This window comes from Lactuca virosa, chromosome 3 (assembly GCF_052849685.1).
Source record: "Lactuca virosa cultivar CGN04683 chromosome 3, Lactuca_virosa_CGN04683_v6, whole genome shotgun sequence".
Taxonomy (NCBI): Eukaryota; Viridiplantae; Streptophyta; class Magnoliopsida; order Asterales; family Asteraceae; genus Lactuca; species Lactuca virosa.
In genome coordinates this window covers 363,442,203-363,462,365 of record NC_136428.1, presented here as the reverse complement: position 1 = coordinate 363,462,365, position 20,163 = coordinate 363,442,203, and the positions used below count along the sequence as shown (strand labels likewise).

The 20,163-nt window shown below is 34.1% G+C and overlaps 2 protein-coding genes across 2 annotated transcripts; one reads left to right on the top strand and one right to left on the bottom strand.

Moving 5' to 3' along the window:
• The first annotated feature begins 45 nt into the window (after nt 1–45).
• LOC145167607 (1-aminocyclopropane-1-carboxylate oxidase homolog 1-like) lies at nt 46–5,522 on the top strand. Its single transcript, XM_079086841.1, has 3 exons — nt 46–677; nt 4,435–4,756; nt 5,080–5,522. The coding sequence occupies exons 1-3, from the start codon at nt 139–141 to the stop codon at nt 5,320–5,322; spliced, it is 1,104 nt and encodes a 367-aa protein (XP_078942967.1). The 5' UTR covers nt 46–138; the 3' UTR covers nt 5,323–5,522.
• Nucleotides 5,523–12,154: 6,632 nt separating this feature from the next.
• Nucleotides 12,155–13,391, bottom strand: LOC145167606 (pre-mRNA-splicing factor ISY1-like protein). Its single transcript, XM_079086840.1, has one exon. The coding sequence runs from the start codon at nt 13,260–13,262 to the stop codon at nt 12,357–12,359; it is 906 nt and encodes a 301-aa protein (XP_078942966.1). The 5' UTR covers nt 13,263–13,391; the 3' UTR covers nt 12,155–12,356.
• Nucleotides 13,392–20,163: the final 6,772 nt, after the last annotated feature.

Below are 20,163 nucleotides of genomic sequence, written 5' to 3'. Positions count from 1 at the left end.
ACAATAGAGGATCAATCATGAAAACAATATACATAAAACGACATAAATAATGATACTGATGATTATCAATGCAGTGAATAATATCTTATATTGAAGATAATATCCAGTGGGATAGTGTAGAAGCCACACAAGACTGAAATGATGGCCCTCGTTAGTATGTCTCCATGCACACCTGAGTATGACCGGAAAGCTGAGCTCACAGCTTTTGACGAAACCAAAACAGGTGTCAAAGGACTTGTAGACGCCGGAATAACGGAGGTCCCTCGGATGTTCCACCTACCCTCACCTGAAAATCTAAACTCCAATCAACACTCACACTCAGAGCTTAGTCTTCCGACCATCGATCTGGAAGGAATCAACGAAGATCCGATCCGGAGAAAGGAGGTGATCGAGAAAGTGAAGGATGCATTCGAGACATGGGGTTTCTTCCAGATTGTGAATCATGGAATTCCTGATAGCATGTTGGAGGAGATGAAAAAAGGTGTTTTAGGGTTTTTTGAGCAGGATAGTGAGGTGAAGAAACAGTGGTACACTAGGGATCGCAGCGGGAAACATAAGTTTGTGCACCACAGCAACTTTGACTTGTACACTGCAGCGGTGACTAACTGGCGAGACTCTTTCTTTTGCACCATGGCTCCTGATACTCCTCAACCAGCCGAGTTGCCACCGCCTTGCAGGTATATATGCTTTTCAATCTATTTCAGTGAAAAAGATGGTGTCGTGAAACTAATGAGTGGTGGGTAATGGATCACAATCAACATTTGGATAAGGGAGCATGTTTTTTGATTGTCAAATCTTTTTGGTTTAGTCATCACCAACTTATTAAAAGCTCTTGCTAAGTTATAAATTAGTAAGTTAAAAAAAAATAGTTATCATTTTAAATAAGTACTTTCAATTTTCAAACACCCCTAAAACCATAAAAATATAATTTTTATTTTAAAGTTAATAATAATTGAAAATTAAAAATATAAGGTATAATTAAAAAACCAAAGAGAAGTTTCATTAATTTATGAAAATAAAAATATTATATTTCCCTTATATTCGTCACGAATTTCTTTTTTCGCTAGGTCCTCACCGTCGAGATTGTCAGCTGACATCTTCAACATCTTAATGTCGCTTATGATTTGTTGTTCACATTGTGAAACAACCCAATGCCGTTTTAAATACCTTTCACAAAATATTGTCAAAATAAGTTTTAGAAAAAACATCATAAATGGTCCCTGTGGTTTCTTCAAATCTGAAGTTTAGTCCTTGTGGTTTAGAAACGTCATAGCTGGTCCCTGTGCTTTCAAAACTTTTGACGATTGGTCCTTATTGTTAACTCCGTTAAGTTTTGTCCGTTAACTGAAGGGTATTTTCGTCATTTCACTACCACAGGGACCATTTATGATGTTTTCTTTTATTTTTTTAAGAAAATAAAATAATATATAGGGGTGTTCGTTTGGATGGACCGGTTTGATCCGATCCAATCAAGCGAATTCAAATTGATTTCAGTTTTCAAAACATGGATCCGAATAGTCTAAACTAAATTCAAATCTGATCTGATCCAATCCAATTACAATTCGGTTGGATCGGTTTTTATAATTCGGTTTTAAAAAACCGAAATGTTTTAAAACGACATATAATTATAATATTACCCAATTTTACACGAGAAGCAAAAAATAATTATATAGCTGTGATTTGAAATTTATAAACAACTACTAAGAAGATGGATCTGAATAGTCCAAACTAAATTCAAATCTGATCCGATCCGATCCAATTACAATTCGGTTGGATCGGTTTTTATAATTCGGTTTTAAAAAACCGAAACGTTTTAAAACGGCATATAATTATAATATTACCCAATTTTACATGAGAAGCGAAAAATAATTATATAGCTGTGATTTGAAATTCATAAACAACTACTAAGAAGATATATTATAGTTAAATATTTTATAAATAGAAAAACTTTTGACAGATAATACATATTGATGGTTTTTTATCGGGTGAAACGTTTTGAACCTATATTAAAAAGTAAATTACAAAATTAATATATAGCTATAGATATATATTATAAATAAATAAATAAATAATGTTTATTTGGTTTTTTTGGACTATTCGGTTCTTATTTTATAAACAAAAACCAATCCGAAATCCAAAATAATAATTCGGTTTTGTTGAAAACCAATCCAAAAATCCGAATATCCGAACCAAATTGTCCAATCCAAATTGTCCAATTGGACAATTCGGTTTTATCCAAATAGTGAACAACCCTAATAATATACAAAGAGGGTCCCCCTCTCTCTCTCTCGTATGAACACCACCATAATCCCTAAAATATTAAACATGTTTTGAATTTTGGGTTCTTGAATCGATGTATAGGAAAGGAAGGAAGAAACTTCGTGGTTACTTATAAGGAGGTGGGGATTGAGTTAATTAGTACAAAAAATGGGGAAAGGAATCGTCGTCTTCATCAGGTCGATGAAGAAACAAACGAACAGAAGGAAAAATCGGGAATCTCCGGTGAGGCTGATAGATCACGAGAAAGGGCAGGCGTCGACCTCCGATGACCCTCGGGGGTTCAATCTCCGTCTGATTAGGAGGGAGAAGTACGAACGAAATCAGCAAATGAGGTGGTCTGGTGGGGTTTAACAGATCGCGAGGAGGGAATAGCTGATCCCCGACGAGCCTTCATCTTCGCCCTGGTCATCGTCTTCATCTGATCGGAATGGAAATCGAACGGAGTGGTCAAAAGTGGTGGTCCGACGACTGAAATCGATGAAGAAAAAGATGGGTTGTTGGATTTTCCGACAGCCCTTCTCTTGTCTGTTCGTTTCCGGCTAACGCGAGGAACAAACCAAAAAGTTAATTATCTTAATAAGTCATATTCCCTTTCGCTTATCACATTGTGCTTCGTCATGTAGACGCCTTTAGTGTTTTGGGGGGACTTTACACTTTTTAGTATCAAGGTCCATAAACAAACTCACCGACGACCCATTCTCATATTTATCCCCAAAGTCTTCATGACCATCTTCGTCTAATCCATCATAAGATCCATATCATATATATTAACTTTTTCCGAATGAACTTCCTCTTCACTAATTGTAGGAGGAAACTAGAACTCTATAGTACAAACTATTTATACTAACTGTGACCAACTTACAGTTGAGATCATTATATAATATAATGTGTTAATGCAAACCCGTCCACAACATATATTTTCATCTTTGGTCATAATCTATGAACATCACTTTCCCTCATTTAGCCCCATATTTTATTTAACACATTTGAACTCCAAGACAATAAAGGAAGCCCATCAATTCCAACCAAACCCAAATACCAACAATATACATAATCTCCAAATCAATGAAGCCTTCATTATTTCATAATTGATACAAGTTTTCAACTGAAAGAACTTCACAAATGTTACCAAGTGCCACACAAGAAGAATCTTATACAAAAAGAGATCGATAATATGAACAAGATTAATTTATCTTTTTATTCTCCATGTGGAACAAGTTTGTGATTCACGACTCCCCTTACCCAACACAACATTCACATAAGACATTGTACGTCGACGCAACATATTTCACGACCCCAGTTCACATAAGGGTTAAAACCCTCACTGTTGATGGTATTGCCTTTTCATTGCGATTAAAACGATTGACCTGTGCAAAAATATTACAAACGTCCACTATATAATCTATTATAAACGTCCACTATATAATCTTCCTTTGCTTAGCACACATTTTCTCCTTGTTCTACCGATCTTGAGACTCGATGAAATTTTTTGATTTTTTTTTTTAATATAGAACGTGGAAGATGCCTTCTCCAAAGATTTCTCCCTAGGGTTTCTTGAACCCTCATTACATCCACTACACTCTTTGCACTCGTCTACCTTTCTATTCACACACCGCCATTCCCATCCCTCATGCAGATTACTTCTGGTTCGGGTAGCCATGATCAAAAAACCCTCAGAACAAAAAAAAAAAAAACGCAACAACCACAAGAAACCTTCCTAATCTCCTTCCATAATACAGTTTTAAGATTAAAGACGAAGTAGAATCATGCCGATTGCTTGCGATTGTGCATTATGATATACCTTTAATTATGACATTTCCAATTTTAAAATAAACTACTAATGGATTTTAATTATAAGCGGCACATTAGTTTTCAACAATCTTGCAAATTAACATCAAAATTCGAAAGTACTGGATTTTATTTCATTGTTTACTAACTAATATATTAACCATCAAATATAAATAATCTGATATTCTAAAATACTTGTAGTCTAATTGTTAATTTCGGCAAAGCTTGTCCTAGTATTATACACGTAACTATTTTAACATGGCGTGATTATACGTAAACCGATACTGAAAGGGTTACAGATAATTCAAATTCAGATTCTAAGTTTCTAACTATCCATATTTTTGTTACCTTGGGATTTATCTGTAGAGATATTTTATTGGAGTACTCAAGACAAGTGATTAGACTCGGAAGTTGTCTATTGACGTTGATGTCAGAGGCTCTAGGGCTCGACCCAAATCATCTTTTAGACATGGGATGTGGCGATGGGCTTGCTGTCCTCGGTCATTACTATCCTCCTTGCCCACAACCAGAGTTAACCATAGGCACCCCGGACCACACTGATAACGATTTCATCACCATTCTTCTACAAGATCATGTTGGTGGCTTTAAGATCTTGTATCAAAACCAATGGACCGATGTTCATCCTACACAAGGAGCTCTTGTAGTGAATGCTGGAGATCTTTTACAGGCATGTATTTCTCTCTATCTCAAGCTTAATATCAATTAATCTTTTTCATATGAAGTGTTGATCTTTTTATGAAAAAAATTACTCATTAAATATTAATATTACATACCAAAGAACTTATGGCCAAACGGTATAAGGAATTAACAAAAAAGATGCCATCAACCAAAGGTTGAGGGTTCCTGATGAAAGGTGTAGAGTATGTGTGAGTTGGCGACTCTAAAAAGTTATAATAATATTACATATGCACATCCGCTAGTTGCATACCCTAGTTTTTTTTTTTTTTTTTTTTTAATCTGGCACTGATTACAATCAATGGAATAATTTAGCTAGTTACAAATGACAAGTTTGTGAGTTCACGACACAAGGTGGTGGCAAACAAGGTTGGTCCAAGAGTATCAGTGGCATCGTTCTTTATGACTGAGACCTTGCAAGTTATTGAGCCAATCAAGGATTTACTTTCTAAAGATAATCCAGCCAAGTATAGAGGCACAACAGCGAAAGAATATGTTGATTACTACAGAGCAAAAGGAATTGATGGCACTTCTGCTCTTTTGCATTTCAAGATCTAGATCAATTAAACATCGATTGCTGATTTCGCGCTACATGATGAATCTTTCATTTTCTTGTTCGTCTCATGTCATGTAATGTAATCTATCTCAAAGATATTTTCTTTGTTTTTGTGTGATATTTCGCAAAACTGTGGTGTTGTTATATTATTTGTAATGGGCAGACAATTTACAAATGCAAGCTTAAATATTGAACACTTCAACCGATTAGCAAGTTCAAGTAGGCTCGAAAAGTATTTTGTAAGAATAACTAAATGTAATCAAGGTAAAAACATGGGAAGAGAAGAACAAAAAACGGATATCTGCAACTTTGCTTGATGTTCAAGCTTTATTAATAACTGAAGGGGAAATTCCTAACATATGTGCCTATTTATACTATAGTTTAAAAGACTCCTTATACTTAATAATTTGAAATTTGAAACCTAATTGGACTCTAAAACATGTAGGAATAAAACTTAAAAGACTAATAAAAAAAGGAAACTTTCCTACTGCTAAAAGTCGATTTAACCAACAATCACCTCCTTAATCAGTTTGGTCATACCACTCGTTCACAGTAGTGTTTAATCACGTTCTTGATACGTCATTGAACTCCTTCTTTAACCATCGACACCGTGTTCTCTCTTTTGACAACCTCGACCACTTTAATCAAGCTTGTTCCGATAGCACTTTTCCACCGAACAACAAGACAAGGTCACAACCACCTTTATCGTCTTTCATCACCCGTAAAACGAACTGAATCAAAGCCACACGCTTTGACGTCTTCCCGTCCATTTATTCCGCGCCTCCGGTTATTCTCTCGCTACCTTAGAACAAGCCCAATCAAGAGAAATCAGGGCTGCCTGCGATCAAAACCGAATCACACCCCCTTCAATGTAACCCGATTCCCATTGCGTATGCCCTTCAACGAAAGATTATACTTTTCTTGAAACCGACTCCCAAACTGACCATCTTCAACCTTTGCTCCGAGACCAAGTGTAAGAATAAGTAAATGTAATCAAGGTAAAAACAAGGGAAGAGAAGAGCAAAAAACGGATATCTACAACTTTGCTTGATGTTCAAGCTTTATTAATAACGGAAGGGGAAATTCCTAACATATGTGCCTATTTATACTATAGTTTAAAAGACTCCTTATACTAATAATTTGAAACCTAATTGGACTCTAAAACATGCAGGAATAAAACTTAAAAGACTAATAAAAAAGGAAACTTTCCTACCGCTAAAAACCGATTGACCCAACATATTTACCAACCTTTAATGAAAACTTGAACTTATACATGACTTATGTGTACGGGGCGACACTTGGCTGAATGAAATTTAAGGCCCCTAAATAAAACTATAGTTTGAAAATAGATGTTGAAGTGTTTTTTCTAATTTATATACACAAACAGAGAGAAAAATTAATCAATAAAATATAGATTGATGGTACTAGCCTGTATATTTTATAATATAAAAAATGTTAAGAGGTGTTTTATAATTTCCTCTGACATTTATAAATATAAACAATTGGCGACATTATCTTGCCTCGTCTCTTACGTCATAAACAATGTTTTCCGTTTTTAATCGTATAAGTATCCTTGGCATTTGGTTTGTGAATTATAAGCAGTGTAGTAAAAATCTGGACTAGGTTTCGATTAATTTTCAATTAGCTTTTAAGCACTACCCGACTGAGTAGAATGCACCTGACGATTAATCTTTGCCAACACATATAGGGAAGTAATAGCAAACTATGAAATATTAACATTTTGGAAAACATTTATCTCAATAGAAGCTATTTGTGTAATAATTAGTATTGCATCACTACAAGAAATCAACGCAATAGCGGTGACGTATGCTTTTAGCGTCGACATGTAAATTTCGCATTACCTGTCGCCGCTAAAAGCGTGTGTCGCAGCTAAAGGTAGAAAACCACGATCCGCGTCAAAGGAGATTGCTTAACACTATATGCCGATCTGGACCTAATCGAACGGCTGCCAACGAAGATTGCTAAAACTATTAGCGGCGACGTCAATAGCGGCGACAACGTCGCCGTTAATGCTAAAAAAACGCGGTACATTTTCCCTACAGAGAGTGTCGCTGTCGCTGGTAAAACCCTAGTGTCGCCGCTAAAGCCTCTATCCATCGCTAATAGTCGTTGCCGCTAAAGGTTAGCGCAGATATACCCCCTTCCTCCATCGCTTTCTGTATTCTATATTCTGTTTGTTTCCACCTCTCATCATGTGGCGACATCTTTTGCGGCGACTGTGAGCATAAGCTGCGACATATGGAACATTTGCATCGAGGCAACGACAACCTTTTAGCAGCGACAGGTCGCCGCAAATTGGCTTTAGTAGCAACATACCTGGCTTTTAGTGGCGACACCTGTTGCGGCTAATGCTCGCGTTTCTTGTAGTGTATTAATCATATTAACCTAATTTGTTATGATATTAATAGTATATACGAACTTTGTTATGATATTAGTCGTATTTAATTTTTTAAAATTCAGCGAATTATCAATTTAGGGTCCCCGATTAATCCTCATCTAGCCGATTAATTTATTTAACACAGTCCACCGACTAGGTAATGTTGAACATATTTTACAACTTAAATTGTAAATGGTTAGTTAAAGAAGGGACCTTATCCTTGCATTTTCTTTTTACAGTTTTGACCAAGATTTTCCCTTTTTTATCCTTTGCAACACCCATTTTCTTATTACAAATTTGAATCGCATTTCGAATTCCTTTGTGGATATTGTTTAGGACTCTTTTCACAATCTTTCACGGTTTCTTTGATAACTTTTTTCCCATTTTTTCTAGAACCTAGTTTCACATAATCTTTTTATTGAATCTTAATGGTTTTATATACACAGCTAGATTTAGTTTTTATTTTTTACAATCTTTGTATGTTTTCGTTTTTATGTAAGGTGTTTTTATTTTTTTATTTTAAGATTTTTTTGTTTTATAGATCAATTCGTTTTTACAAATATGCAAAATTTTGCTCTTTTTACATATTTATCTTCACAAACCAAAAGTAGATTTGTCATGTATAATTAATCTATAAAAGGGTGTTTGGGATTGCTTAATTAAATAAATTAAGGATGAATCAACTTATCAAAAAATGTTTATTTAAGTCTGTAAGTATATTTAAACTTTTACTCATCCAAACACTTCAAAATTTTGTTAGTGGGTGCAAACTGTAACTAATAAGCAATTCCAAACATTCATTAATTCGATTTTAAATTATATTTTGCTTATTATGCATATGTAACCGCAACAACAGGTGAACTATTATCACTGATTAATCGGCCACATCGACCCATGTTTTACAACACATATACATTACATACATATAAAACTATTAGCAAAAAAAAATTGTACATAATACACATCACCTACATAATTATACATATACATCACAAACATACTAATAAATACATACAAATACACAAACATTACATTCATACTAATAAAATTATTAGCAAAAAACAGGAAATTGATACATAATATATAATCGTATACAGTCATACAATTATACAATCATATGTACAGTCATAAGAATCGACTGTAATCTATTGTTATCTACCGTTTCATAAAGACCAAGAGTAAAAAAACATTTAGACAAGCTAAGAATTGACTGTAATCTAAAGTTTTTATCTTTAATCATTCAATAACCCCTTCTAATTTAGAAATTAAACCTATTGTGTACCAATGAGTTAATTGAAGACGCGTCTGATTGAGGGTCGATTAAGGGTCAATTGAGGAAGAAGCATCTGATTGAGGGCCAATTAAGGAAGAAACGTCTAATTGAGAGTCGCAATTGAGAGAGGAGTCTAATTGAGGGTCAACCGAGGAAGTAGGGGTGTAATCAAGTTGAGCCAATTCGTGAGATACTCAGGACCGACTCGGAAAATACTCGAAATCGACTTGGTTTGAGTCGAGTCGAGTCGAGCTCGAGCTACTCGAGCGAGTCAAGCTTGAGTATTGGAATACTCGGTTCGTGAAGCTCGCAAGCTTATTTGAGCTTAGTCATATTTACACTTTTACCTTTTATTTTTCGAGCCGAGTCGAGTCGAGGTCACGAGCTTAATCCTATTACTATTCCAAATTTTATGTAATTTTATTTTTTTTAATAACTAATCGAGTCGAGTCGAGCCGAGCTTGAAATATCAATCACTTTATCGAGCTCGAGCCTAAGTTTAAAAATAAGGCTCGAGTCGAGTTTAGAGCTCGAGTTTTTTAGTCAAGTCGAGTTTCGAGCTTGTCAGTACTCGACTCGATTACACCCCTAGGAGGAAAAAGCGTTTGATTGGGTGATTCGATATAGACAGGGTCGCAATGGCTCCGCTATATGCCTGCTAAATTGGCAAATAGCACCATAACACCGCTTCACTACGCAGCGTATTGTAGCGGTACTATTGACCGTGACACAGGTCTCCTTGTAGAGATGTCAATGGCATAGGCCCTTGTCGTTGGTTATATAACACTGTGGTTGGTTATATAACACTTTTACAGATGAAAGTAAATTAGTTAAATTCTTGAAAAAAAAACATTAAAAAAGGTTAACCGTGCAAAAGTAACAAGTCACGGTATAGGTCTACCATAGTGTATGTTCTAAGTTATTGCTTATGAACTTATTAGTTCATATTGCTATGAACGCTAAAAGCAAATGACAAAGTTTTTTTCAAAGTACATTTTACGTCTGGTCCTATGTTTAGTGATTCAATTATCGAATAAAAAACAAATTACTAAAATCTTACATGTTTGGTCCATAACTTTTGTTTTGCACTCGACCTTCCTGTGGGGTGGGAGTGGGTGTGTTTATATTGTAGAAAAATTTTGAAATTAGAAAAATATGAAAAACTATGGTTATTGGTTTTCCAAAAATTTCCAACTTCTTTGTAAATTTAGAAAAAAAAAATTCATGATTCACTTGAAAAATATGGAAAACGGCCCATTTTTTCGAAACTAACACAACATAATGTTTTTGTTGACTTTTTTAACTTTTTACCTAAATAAAACAAAATTGTAAATTTTAAACTAAATAACCTAATTGGCTAGTGTACATGATTCACTTGAATTGACATTGACCTAACTTTGTTCAATAATTGTTTTGTTAACAAATGTTTAACACTTGGTTGCTATTTAGTTATACAGTATGGCAATACTATTTAAATATCTTTAAATTTGTTTTCTATTTAATTATGACTTTTCTAAGTAATTTTATTATATTTTTATTAGGGAAATCTCCAGAAAAATCCTAAAATTTTAGTCTAATTTGTGAAAAAGTCTCAAACTAAATTTTGTTTACAGAAAAACACAGAATACCGATTAAAACTTCGAAAAAACCCTTTTCGGCCGGTTTCACAGATTTTGCCGGTATTTTGTCCTTTTTCGTTAGTATAACCAAAATTTTAGGACTTTTCCAAAAATTACATAATAACCAAAATATTGGGACTTTTTTGAAAATTACCATGAAATTAAAGGATATTATTATTAAAAAATCATTTATAAACGTAAAAAATATTTTTATTATAAAAAAAGGAAATACATTTGTTGCTAATTTCTAGGAATAAATTAGTGGTCTAAGTACTTCTCTATTGCTTCCTGACCACTCAAACTCTCTATGTTCTTCCTATGCATTGTTGTGGGTATGATGGTGAGATGTACTTAGTTAGCATTCCTCTAATGTTGGTGTTCCTCTTATGTTGTTTAACCTAACTACCAACCAACATTCACACCTTACATGTTAACAACCATCGGCTAACACACATCTATAAAATGTGAAAAATGAACCGTGAATGATAATTTATATGGAAACAAATGAAGGGTGATTATCTATTTAAATTGTCGTTCAAAGTTTACTTTTCAATCTCGATAGATGTGTGTAATTTTATGGTTGTTACCAGGTAATGTTTGGAGGTTAGGTGGTAGTTAGGTTAAAGAACATAATGAAAGATCTATATGTTCGTGTAATGATATTTTCTAATAACATGTGATCATATAGCATCATGTCTAATAGCAAGTAGACACTTATCGATTGTGTATTAATAAATATTATCAACTCTTGTATTGGTCACGCCTAACAGAGTACTTCTCACTATGACACCCACAACGATACATAGAAAGAACAAAGAGATTTTGAAGTGGTCAACAAACAATAGAGAAGTACATAGTCGACCATTCTATTCCTAAAAATTAGCAACTAATGTATTTCATTTGTTTATAATAAAAAATATTTTTTATGTTTATAAATGATTCGTTAATAATAATATCCATTAATTTCATAGTAATTTTCGAAAAAATCCCAATATTTTGGTTATCGGGTAATTTTCAGAAAAGTCCCAATATTTTGAGCAAACTAACGAAAAAAGACAGAATACCGGCTAAATCTACAAAACCGGCCAAAAAGGGTTTTTTCGAAGTTTTAGCCGGTATTCTGTGCTTTTCTGTAAACAAAAATTAGTTCGAGACTTTTTCATAAATTAGACTAAAATTTTAGGACTTTTCTGGAGATTTCCCTTTTTATTATAATATTCAAAATTGAAAACTTAATTTTTTAGACCTGATTCAAAAAGAAGAGATAAACATAGGGACCAAACTACAATGTCCTAAATGGGTAGAATTTTCAAAGTAAAATGTACTAAATAAGCAAAATAAACAGGAGTAAAAATGTTATAATTGGGTAGATTTTTGCCTTAAGTCGAAATTATTTCGTTCATTAAGTTACACAATTTTATCTTTTAAGTTTTAACATCGATTCTTCAAGTTACCTGGAAATTTAGCTAACTGATGTGTCATACATCAAGAAAGGATTATTGAGAAATCATTGAATTATATTCTTGCTTATAAAATAAAGCATCTATCAACAAGATTGCATTCTGTAATAGAACTGTATGTTGTGAAAAAAGTCAAAGAAACATCTCATGGCATCATAGGCAAGGGTAGCAAAAGTAGTGAAAAACTGAGAATGGACTTGATAATCATACACTAAAAGCATAAAGAAATCATCCAAAAAGAAACTAAAATTGCAGAAATTGAAGATTGAAAAGAAAGCATACCAAGCTACCGATGAATATTGAGCATTGCCTTAGCTTCAATCTGTTCTTCCAAAAGATTCTCACTTGCATACTTGCTCAACAAATCCTTCTTCTTCTTCTCCAACACCATCCTTTCAATCTCCTTCTCATCAGGCAATGGCACATGTACAACAAACTCTTTCTCTTTCTCTTTTTCTTCCAACTCCCTCTCCTTCATCCTCTCTTCCTCCACCACATCCTCCTCCTCTTCATACAGTATGGTCTTGGCTGCACCACCTACCTCCGCCACCTCTCCGCTCTTCACTGCCCTCCTTGCCTCCTTCTTAATCTCCTCCATTCTCATCCACTCTGCCACCGCCTCAGCCCTCATATTCTCCTCAGCCTCACCCTCCACTTTCTCCAAAATCCCATCTTCATCATCTCTGTACCCGTAGTAGCTTGCATCAATTCTTTTGTAGATATCGTACCTGCTTCTTCGCTTTCTCAACTCCGGTGGCTTCTCAAACAACTCCTTCACGCCAGGAAGCTTCTTCGCCGCCCCAAAGTATCTATACCCTGGTCCACGTCCGCTAGGGTTTGGAACATCGACTATATTTCCTTCCAGATCAGTCATTTTAGCTGAATATCTCGAGTAATTATGCCCCCCTAACTCAACAATTCGCCGTTCCCAGTGCACCTTTTCGCGAATTAGTTTGTTGATTTCATCGTTGAGATCACGAAGACGGTGTTCGCCCAACCCCTCGTTTTGGATTTCGGCGACTTTCCGGCCGATTTCACGCATGATTTGCTGACGCCACTTGTCGGCGTCGGCTAGGTCCCGGCATTCGGAGGCTAAGAAAGGTCGACGCTCTTTCGGCTTCTTTTTCTCGTCGGCTTTCATGGTTATGAACCTGTTGAGCATCGATTGAGCTTTCTCTTCATTACGAGCCATGGTGAAATCGAACTGAACAGAAACCCTAGCTTGATTGAGCTAATTTGAAGGCAACGACTCTCGTAGAGATTTGAATTGCACTGTGTTTTTGTGCGGTGATTGAAGAAGAACCTATGAGAGAGAACAGGGTTTCATATATGGGGTTTTCAATTCTTGAATAAAATACCCTGTACTATTGTTTATGGTATATATTTAGTCCTTTTACTTTTAAAATATGATTTGCTCGTAAACGAAGTTTTGGATAAAATATACTCCATTATTTAAAAATCTTAAAACTAGATTTAAATATAGATAAATATATATCATTAAAAAAACAAATCAGTGATTAATAATTATTTTAATAAAATTGTTATTTTTAAATATACTAGAAGCATAATTATTTTATATTAGATTAATAATTATTTCAAAGTAATAAAAAATGATTATTTTACATTAATTAATAAAATGATATTAAACATTATATATAATATTAAAAATCGATGTGGCTTATGCACAGTAATTGTTTTTGCCGGCTAATTTTTGAAGTTGTTGGCTTGCCTTTGGAGCTATCGAATTTTGGTGTTTTCTCTCTTACCATCCTGGAATATCTGTCATTCAGTGCCCTCTCCACAACACATATACTCAACGTTGAAGGCATATAGGTTTATTGTGAACCATCTGAAGTTATGTAGGCGAAATCCAATACTCACCCATTCAATGGTTTGAACAAATATTTATGAAATCTAGGTAAGTTCTCTTCATATAAATATGTCTTTTTTGGTAGATAGGAACCTTATTTCCACGACAAAAACACACACTAAATATAGGTTTCGGTGATGTTATTAAACTGAGTTACGATTTAGGGTTTTTGGTTTTGAATATAGAGATGATGTTGTAAGAAGGAACTAAATTGAAAATCTGAAAAGGTATTTGGTAAGCTTCCATTTCATGATGTAGTTGAAGGTGTGTTTATTTCCATGGGTTTTCTTCTCAAGATTTAATTCTGACGGTTTTATATGTTATATTAGGTTAGAAATTTAGAATGCGTTCAATACACCTGGTGCCAAGAAGGAGGGGTCGAACATTGCGTGAACCGTGGTGATGTTATTGCTCATCCGCACACAACCCCATCTTTCCAAAGGGTAAGATGCATTATATAATGCACCACTTTATTGCATTCATTCTGTTTATTTTATAAGTTTGGTATCTAATTTTAAGAATGACCATTAGTTTGATTTTGATTTTCATTACTATGTATCAAGTTAATACTTGTAGAAACCACGGTTGAAAAAGAAAAAACAGTATTGACAATTTTAAATCGTAATGACTAATCAAATATTTGCAAAAAAGAAAATTATCAATTTATAATGATAGAAGTTTTGTCCATAATTTTATAAATTGTTTCTGCATAATAATTGTAACCAAAGGATGGCAGACAAATTTACAAAAAGGTATTATACACTTGTGCATATTATATATTTTAAAATTCTATTAAACAAATAGAAACACTTTTCCATTCTGCTATTTGGATAATGAGCGTGATCATTTTTGTATCCATTGATCTGTATATGAAAATGTAAAAATAGTGATGAATAAACCATTCAATAAAAAGCTTGAAATAGCAAAAACCTTTAATACACTATTGATAAATCATTAAAACTCATTTACTACACAATTGATAAATTAAAAAAAAATTTGGTAGATGAATATTGAGTGTTCGATGTGGTTTGATATATACTTGGACTTTAATGTTATAACTAAAACAAATTAGAAAGTAAATTGTTATTACACACACATATATATATATATATATATATATATATATATATATATATATATATATATATATATATATATATATATATATATATATATATATATATATGTCACACCCCCAAACCAGACGGCGGAAACGTCCGGGGATAGAGGACTTCATTTGTAGTATCACAACACATGCATCATAGTAATCAAAGTATAAACAACCATTATATTTAAAAAGTATAAGTATTTACATGTGTTCAATCATTGTATATTGAAACCAAAATAGTTATACAAAAGAAGAAGATATGACTGAACATAGCTCCATCTTCTCAAAACCTCGGGGAGTACCTGTCTACTGATTCCCTGAGAATACAAGTAATTTGAAAAGAGAGTATCAACATAAAGTTGAGTGAGTGCATAAGTATTTATGTTTAAAAGTATGTTTTTGTATCTTGAATATGTAAACTGTTCCAGAAAATCCTATATTTTCTGCTGTATATGAAAAGTATTTTTTATTCTCATAAAATTGTTCTATTTGTAAACCAATGTTCTGTATTTGTATTCCTTTATGTAAAACTTGTAACTGTGAGTGTGTATTTTGTAAACTAGTACTTTTCACCAACTGTTATTGTAAACTGTAATGTACTACTGTAGTTTGTATTTTGTAAACTAGTACTTTGAAAATGTACTTACGTTTAGTTGATTTTACACTAACGTATTGTTAATATCTTTTTAATGAGTTATTATAACCATACTGAGACTAGATGGCCTGAAACAAACGTATTGTAGGCGTTTAAACTGTTGATAACAATTGTCACTCATTGGCGTGTATGTCTGACTGTAGCTAGCAGCCTGAGTGCGGGGTTGTCAATCCCAATATAAATCTACACACCACTTGTTTCGATCCCCTGACTGGAGATTCTGGTTATAATATCAGGACTTTAACTATATTGTTTAAATGAATTAAACAACCTGAATCAAATGACTCATACAAAACATATAAACGTTATATGTATAATAGTTATGAAAACCCAATCATCCTGAAATAATGATTGATTGTATATCCCTGAATTAGTATTCTTAGCATGTATTTGAAAGTTGTATACCCTTGATTTGTTTTGAATCAAACCTTTGTTTCTTGTAAAACGGTGTATTCTAGTATACTTGAATCATGAATTAATGTTCTATGTATCATAAATTATATCAATTATAATTTATATGTACTTTCTTAATTGGTATTAACTGTTTTTGAATGTAACCCTTTTCTCAACATGTTACAAAGGGTATTTAAACTGATGAAATAACTTTTATATTTATATACATATACAATTATATATAAGTAAAATTTAAACGACATTCGGGCAAATAACCGATACTATAAGCCTACATCCAAACAAGGAAAAGGACCCAGAATGAGTTATCAGTCCTAAGCCTTTTAAATCTTATATATATATATATATATATATATATATATATATATATATATATATATATATATATATATATATATATATATATATATATGATTTTTGGGGAAAATTATAAGTTTATAAAAGAGTTTAATATTTTGAAGTATTTTTGATGACTTAATGTCATTTTATCACAATTTGAAATCATTTGTTTGTAACACAAAATTCTTGTGTTAGACTTGTATCCCCCCCCCCCTCTTAAAACATTAAAAACTATGAAAATATGGGGGTATGAACTCACTCGACTGGAGAAGGTTGTTTTTCTCGAGAATCTCGGGGCTTCGAGGCTTGCTTAGGGTTTTAGATATGATATCGGGGCTTTTGGAGGTTGTAAGTAAGTTTGTGGGAGTGAAAGAGGTGAAAGAGTATGGAAAATGGTGTAAAAATGGGGTTAAAACCGGAGGGTCTCGCAGCTATATATAGGCCGAAGCCTCAGATCCGAAGGAAGGAGAAGGAGACGCGTGTCTCGGACAGGTGGCGAGGGGCCTTGCCAGAGAAGGTGCAGGCAGCAAACTTCACTTTGCTTCCTTCTGGGCATAAACAGATTTCGAAGATCGACTCTGTTTTCTCGAACCATTGCATAAGGGCAATGACTCCATCAGTCCCATTAAAGGACAATGGCTGGCAACTGGTGAAGTCCTTGTAGGAGAACTCTCTCGAGCGTACGAGGACCTCACCTCGAGTAGAATCAGTAGGCGTTCCACCTCCACTGGTACTGATGGAGTGATATTGAGTCATGGCTGTTGCCACAGCCGCAGCCAGTGCAACGTTTATAGCTGCCATATCGATTTGTGAAGGAGGCTGTATTGGAGTTATCGGAGTAGTGCGTCTGATAGATCTGCGAGGAGGCATCTTTGCTAAAAGGAACACAAAGATGAGACGGAATAAGTCTAAAACAATGGACACAAGCCGAAAGCTGAAAAGACAAGGTTATCCTAGTTCTGGGTGTATCGGGTCCTGACTTCCACAGGGTTCTAGAAACAATTCATAAAAGAGTCTATACCTAATAAACTCTATGAATTTGAAATAACTATCCTCGAATGAATATCTGTTTCCTGAATAACTGTTACCAGTTGCATGTAAGAAAATAATCATAATATATAATGTGAGCAGTGTTTCCACTCGCTCAATAAATCAACCAGATTATTATTTATTAGTGTGACGTGTAAGACGTTTTGGTTACTTCGGTCGATCTCTCTTTGAAAACTTCTCATGAACTTGTTCTTGTTCCTCCTGGACTCTTCTGTTGTCTACTATGAGGAAGTGGTTACATCTATCTGGGCTTGTCGTGCGAGAATGAAAGTGATTAAAGAATCTATGAGCTTTAAGGTAACTTTATGGGGTGATCCTTACGGAGTCCTCCTATAATTGTACAAGGTACACAAGTTTGTATATAATTGGAGATTAAATAGACCTTCGAATAAGTGATTCTTCTCCAACACTACACCCTTAAGAGGAATGGATAACGAAGCGTAGGCCACAGATTCTAAGTCTATAAGATCTTAATTATATATAAAACTTTAGGAATATGCCTTGCAAGATTATAGACTTATCCGTAAGGGTCTTTTTAGGTTATCACTTAAGTTATTTATATGGACTAAAATACTCCTATAGTATTCTAACTCTGGATGTACTTGTTCTGGTGTTCAGGTAAGTTTTAACACTGTTGCAACACTACATCATTCCCAAACACATGTCGGTCACATCTCGAATGAATATAGTTGATCAGGCTATATTGATCCTAGCTATGATTACATAACTGTTCAGGTTGACGACAGTGCCCAACCTTTAAATACTTTTAGTTCTGTTCTCCTCGTGACACTAGTTCTATTATGCACATGTATAAGCAAGTAGGTATATTTTTATAACCTATAGTTATATTCTAAAAGTATATCATTATCCAGAGCACTTAAGCCCCATTGTATTTATAGTTGTATATCTTTTATCGGTTGATATACTTAGTTCACTATAAACAATGCTCTGATACCAATCTGTCACACCCCAAAACCGGAACGACGCAATCGTTCGGGGGTGGAGGACGTCATGTTTAGTATCATGAGATATGTATATGGTAAGCAAGTAATGAACAACCATTTCATTTCGAAAGAAAGTGTTTACAATGTGTGTGTTCACAAAACATAGTATTCATACACAAATAACAAAACAAGACTTGAAGTTATAATTCTTCATCTTCTGAATCCCCAGCACGAGCACCTGTCTAATAGTCTCCTGAGAATACAAGTTATTTGAAAGAGTTGATCAGCAATTAAGCTGGTGAGTTCATAAGTGTTTAGTGATGTAAGTAAGTTGTAAAGTGTTGTTGAAAAATGTAGATGTAAAATGGTGTTGAAAATGTAGTTGTAACATGTTGTAAGTTGTAAGTTCTGTTTTGAAAAGTTCGCCTGTTCCTCTAGAAAATCATATATTTCCTACTTTGATGGAAGTTTAAGTAAAATGACACTACAACCCTTTCTATGGGTACTAAGCGGATACAAGTTATATAAGACTCAGAGTAAATAAACAATCGATTGTGTGCATCTGCCCTAAGCTCACAACCAAACAAGGAACATAAATTAAGGCGGATAGCACACATTCCATTGGTTGTTAGATCATCGTCATATATAACCCTGGTGTATTCACTTGTTACCCATGGAGTTAATTGTAATGTTTCCTTTATATCTAATGAAGAAGTTCTTTAAGAAAACCCTTATTTCTTATAATAACATGGTGACCACAGTGACTACTTTTATAATAGCTTAGTTTATACTGCTATATATAATCTAATATCGGATAGAAAGTTAATTGAGCGAATCTGACCTAATCCCACAACCAAACGAGGAACAGGAAGTAAGGCGGAAAGCACACATCCAACTGCCTATTGGGTATTAGTTTTATACATAAACATGGTGTATAAACTAAGGTATTATAGAGTTACTCACCTAAGGTCTTTTAATTTGTACTGGTTTAATAAAATGGATTAAACCCTTTACCGGGAAGTTTCTAGTTTTGTATACCAAAAGTACTGATTTTGGAAAGTGTGTTTTGTACTAGCAAAACTGTGCTTTGACTCTGTCCTATAACCTGACCCATACCTGGTACCCTTATGATGACTTAATGTATACTAAGCATACATATATATATAGAATCGGGTAGAAAATAGATTGGGTGAATTCGTTCCAAGCCCACAACCAAACAAGGAACAGGAAATGATGCGGAGAGCACACATCCTATTACCTGTCGGACCCTATTGGTATATATATATCCTGTGATGTACACATTAAGGAATCATAAGACTAACATTATGGTCCTTTCTTTTAATCGTATCCTTCTACCAAGGCATCTTCTATTATGTGCTAGACTCGACTGTTCCGCTGGTCGTTTGTAAGAATGTATATTTTCCCTAGTTTATAACTATCTTGACTCGAAAATAGTTTGAGTTGGACTTTCAAGTGGTAATGTCACTTTATGAAAGAAATGGGAAATGTAAGTACACAGTTGTCGTTTATAATGACATGCGGATGTACTAATAACCTAAAAAACATATTTGTTTTATTATGGTTATAATGTGAAGGCTAGAACCCTTACTATACGCTCTCCCTGTCAGGAGATTAGGGGAGCTAAACACGACCTCTGCAAATTCTTGCAAGCCATGTAATTCACATTAAAGTATATGATCATGTATACCCAATATA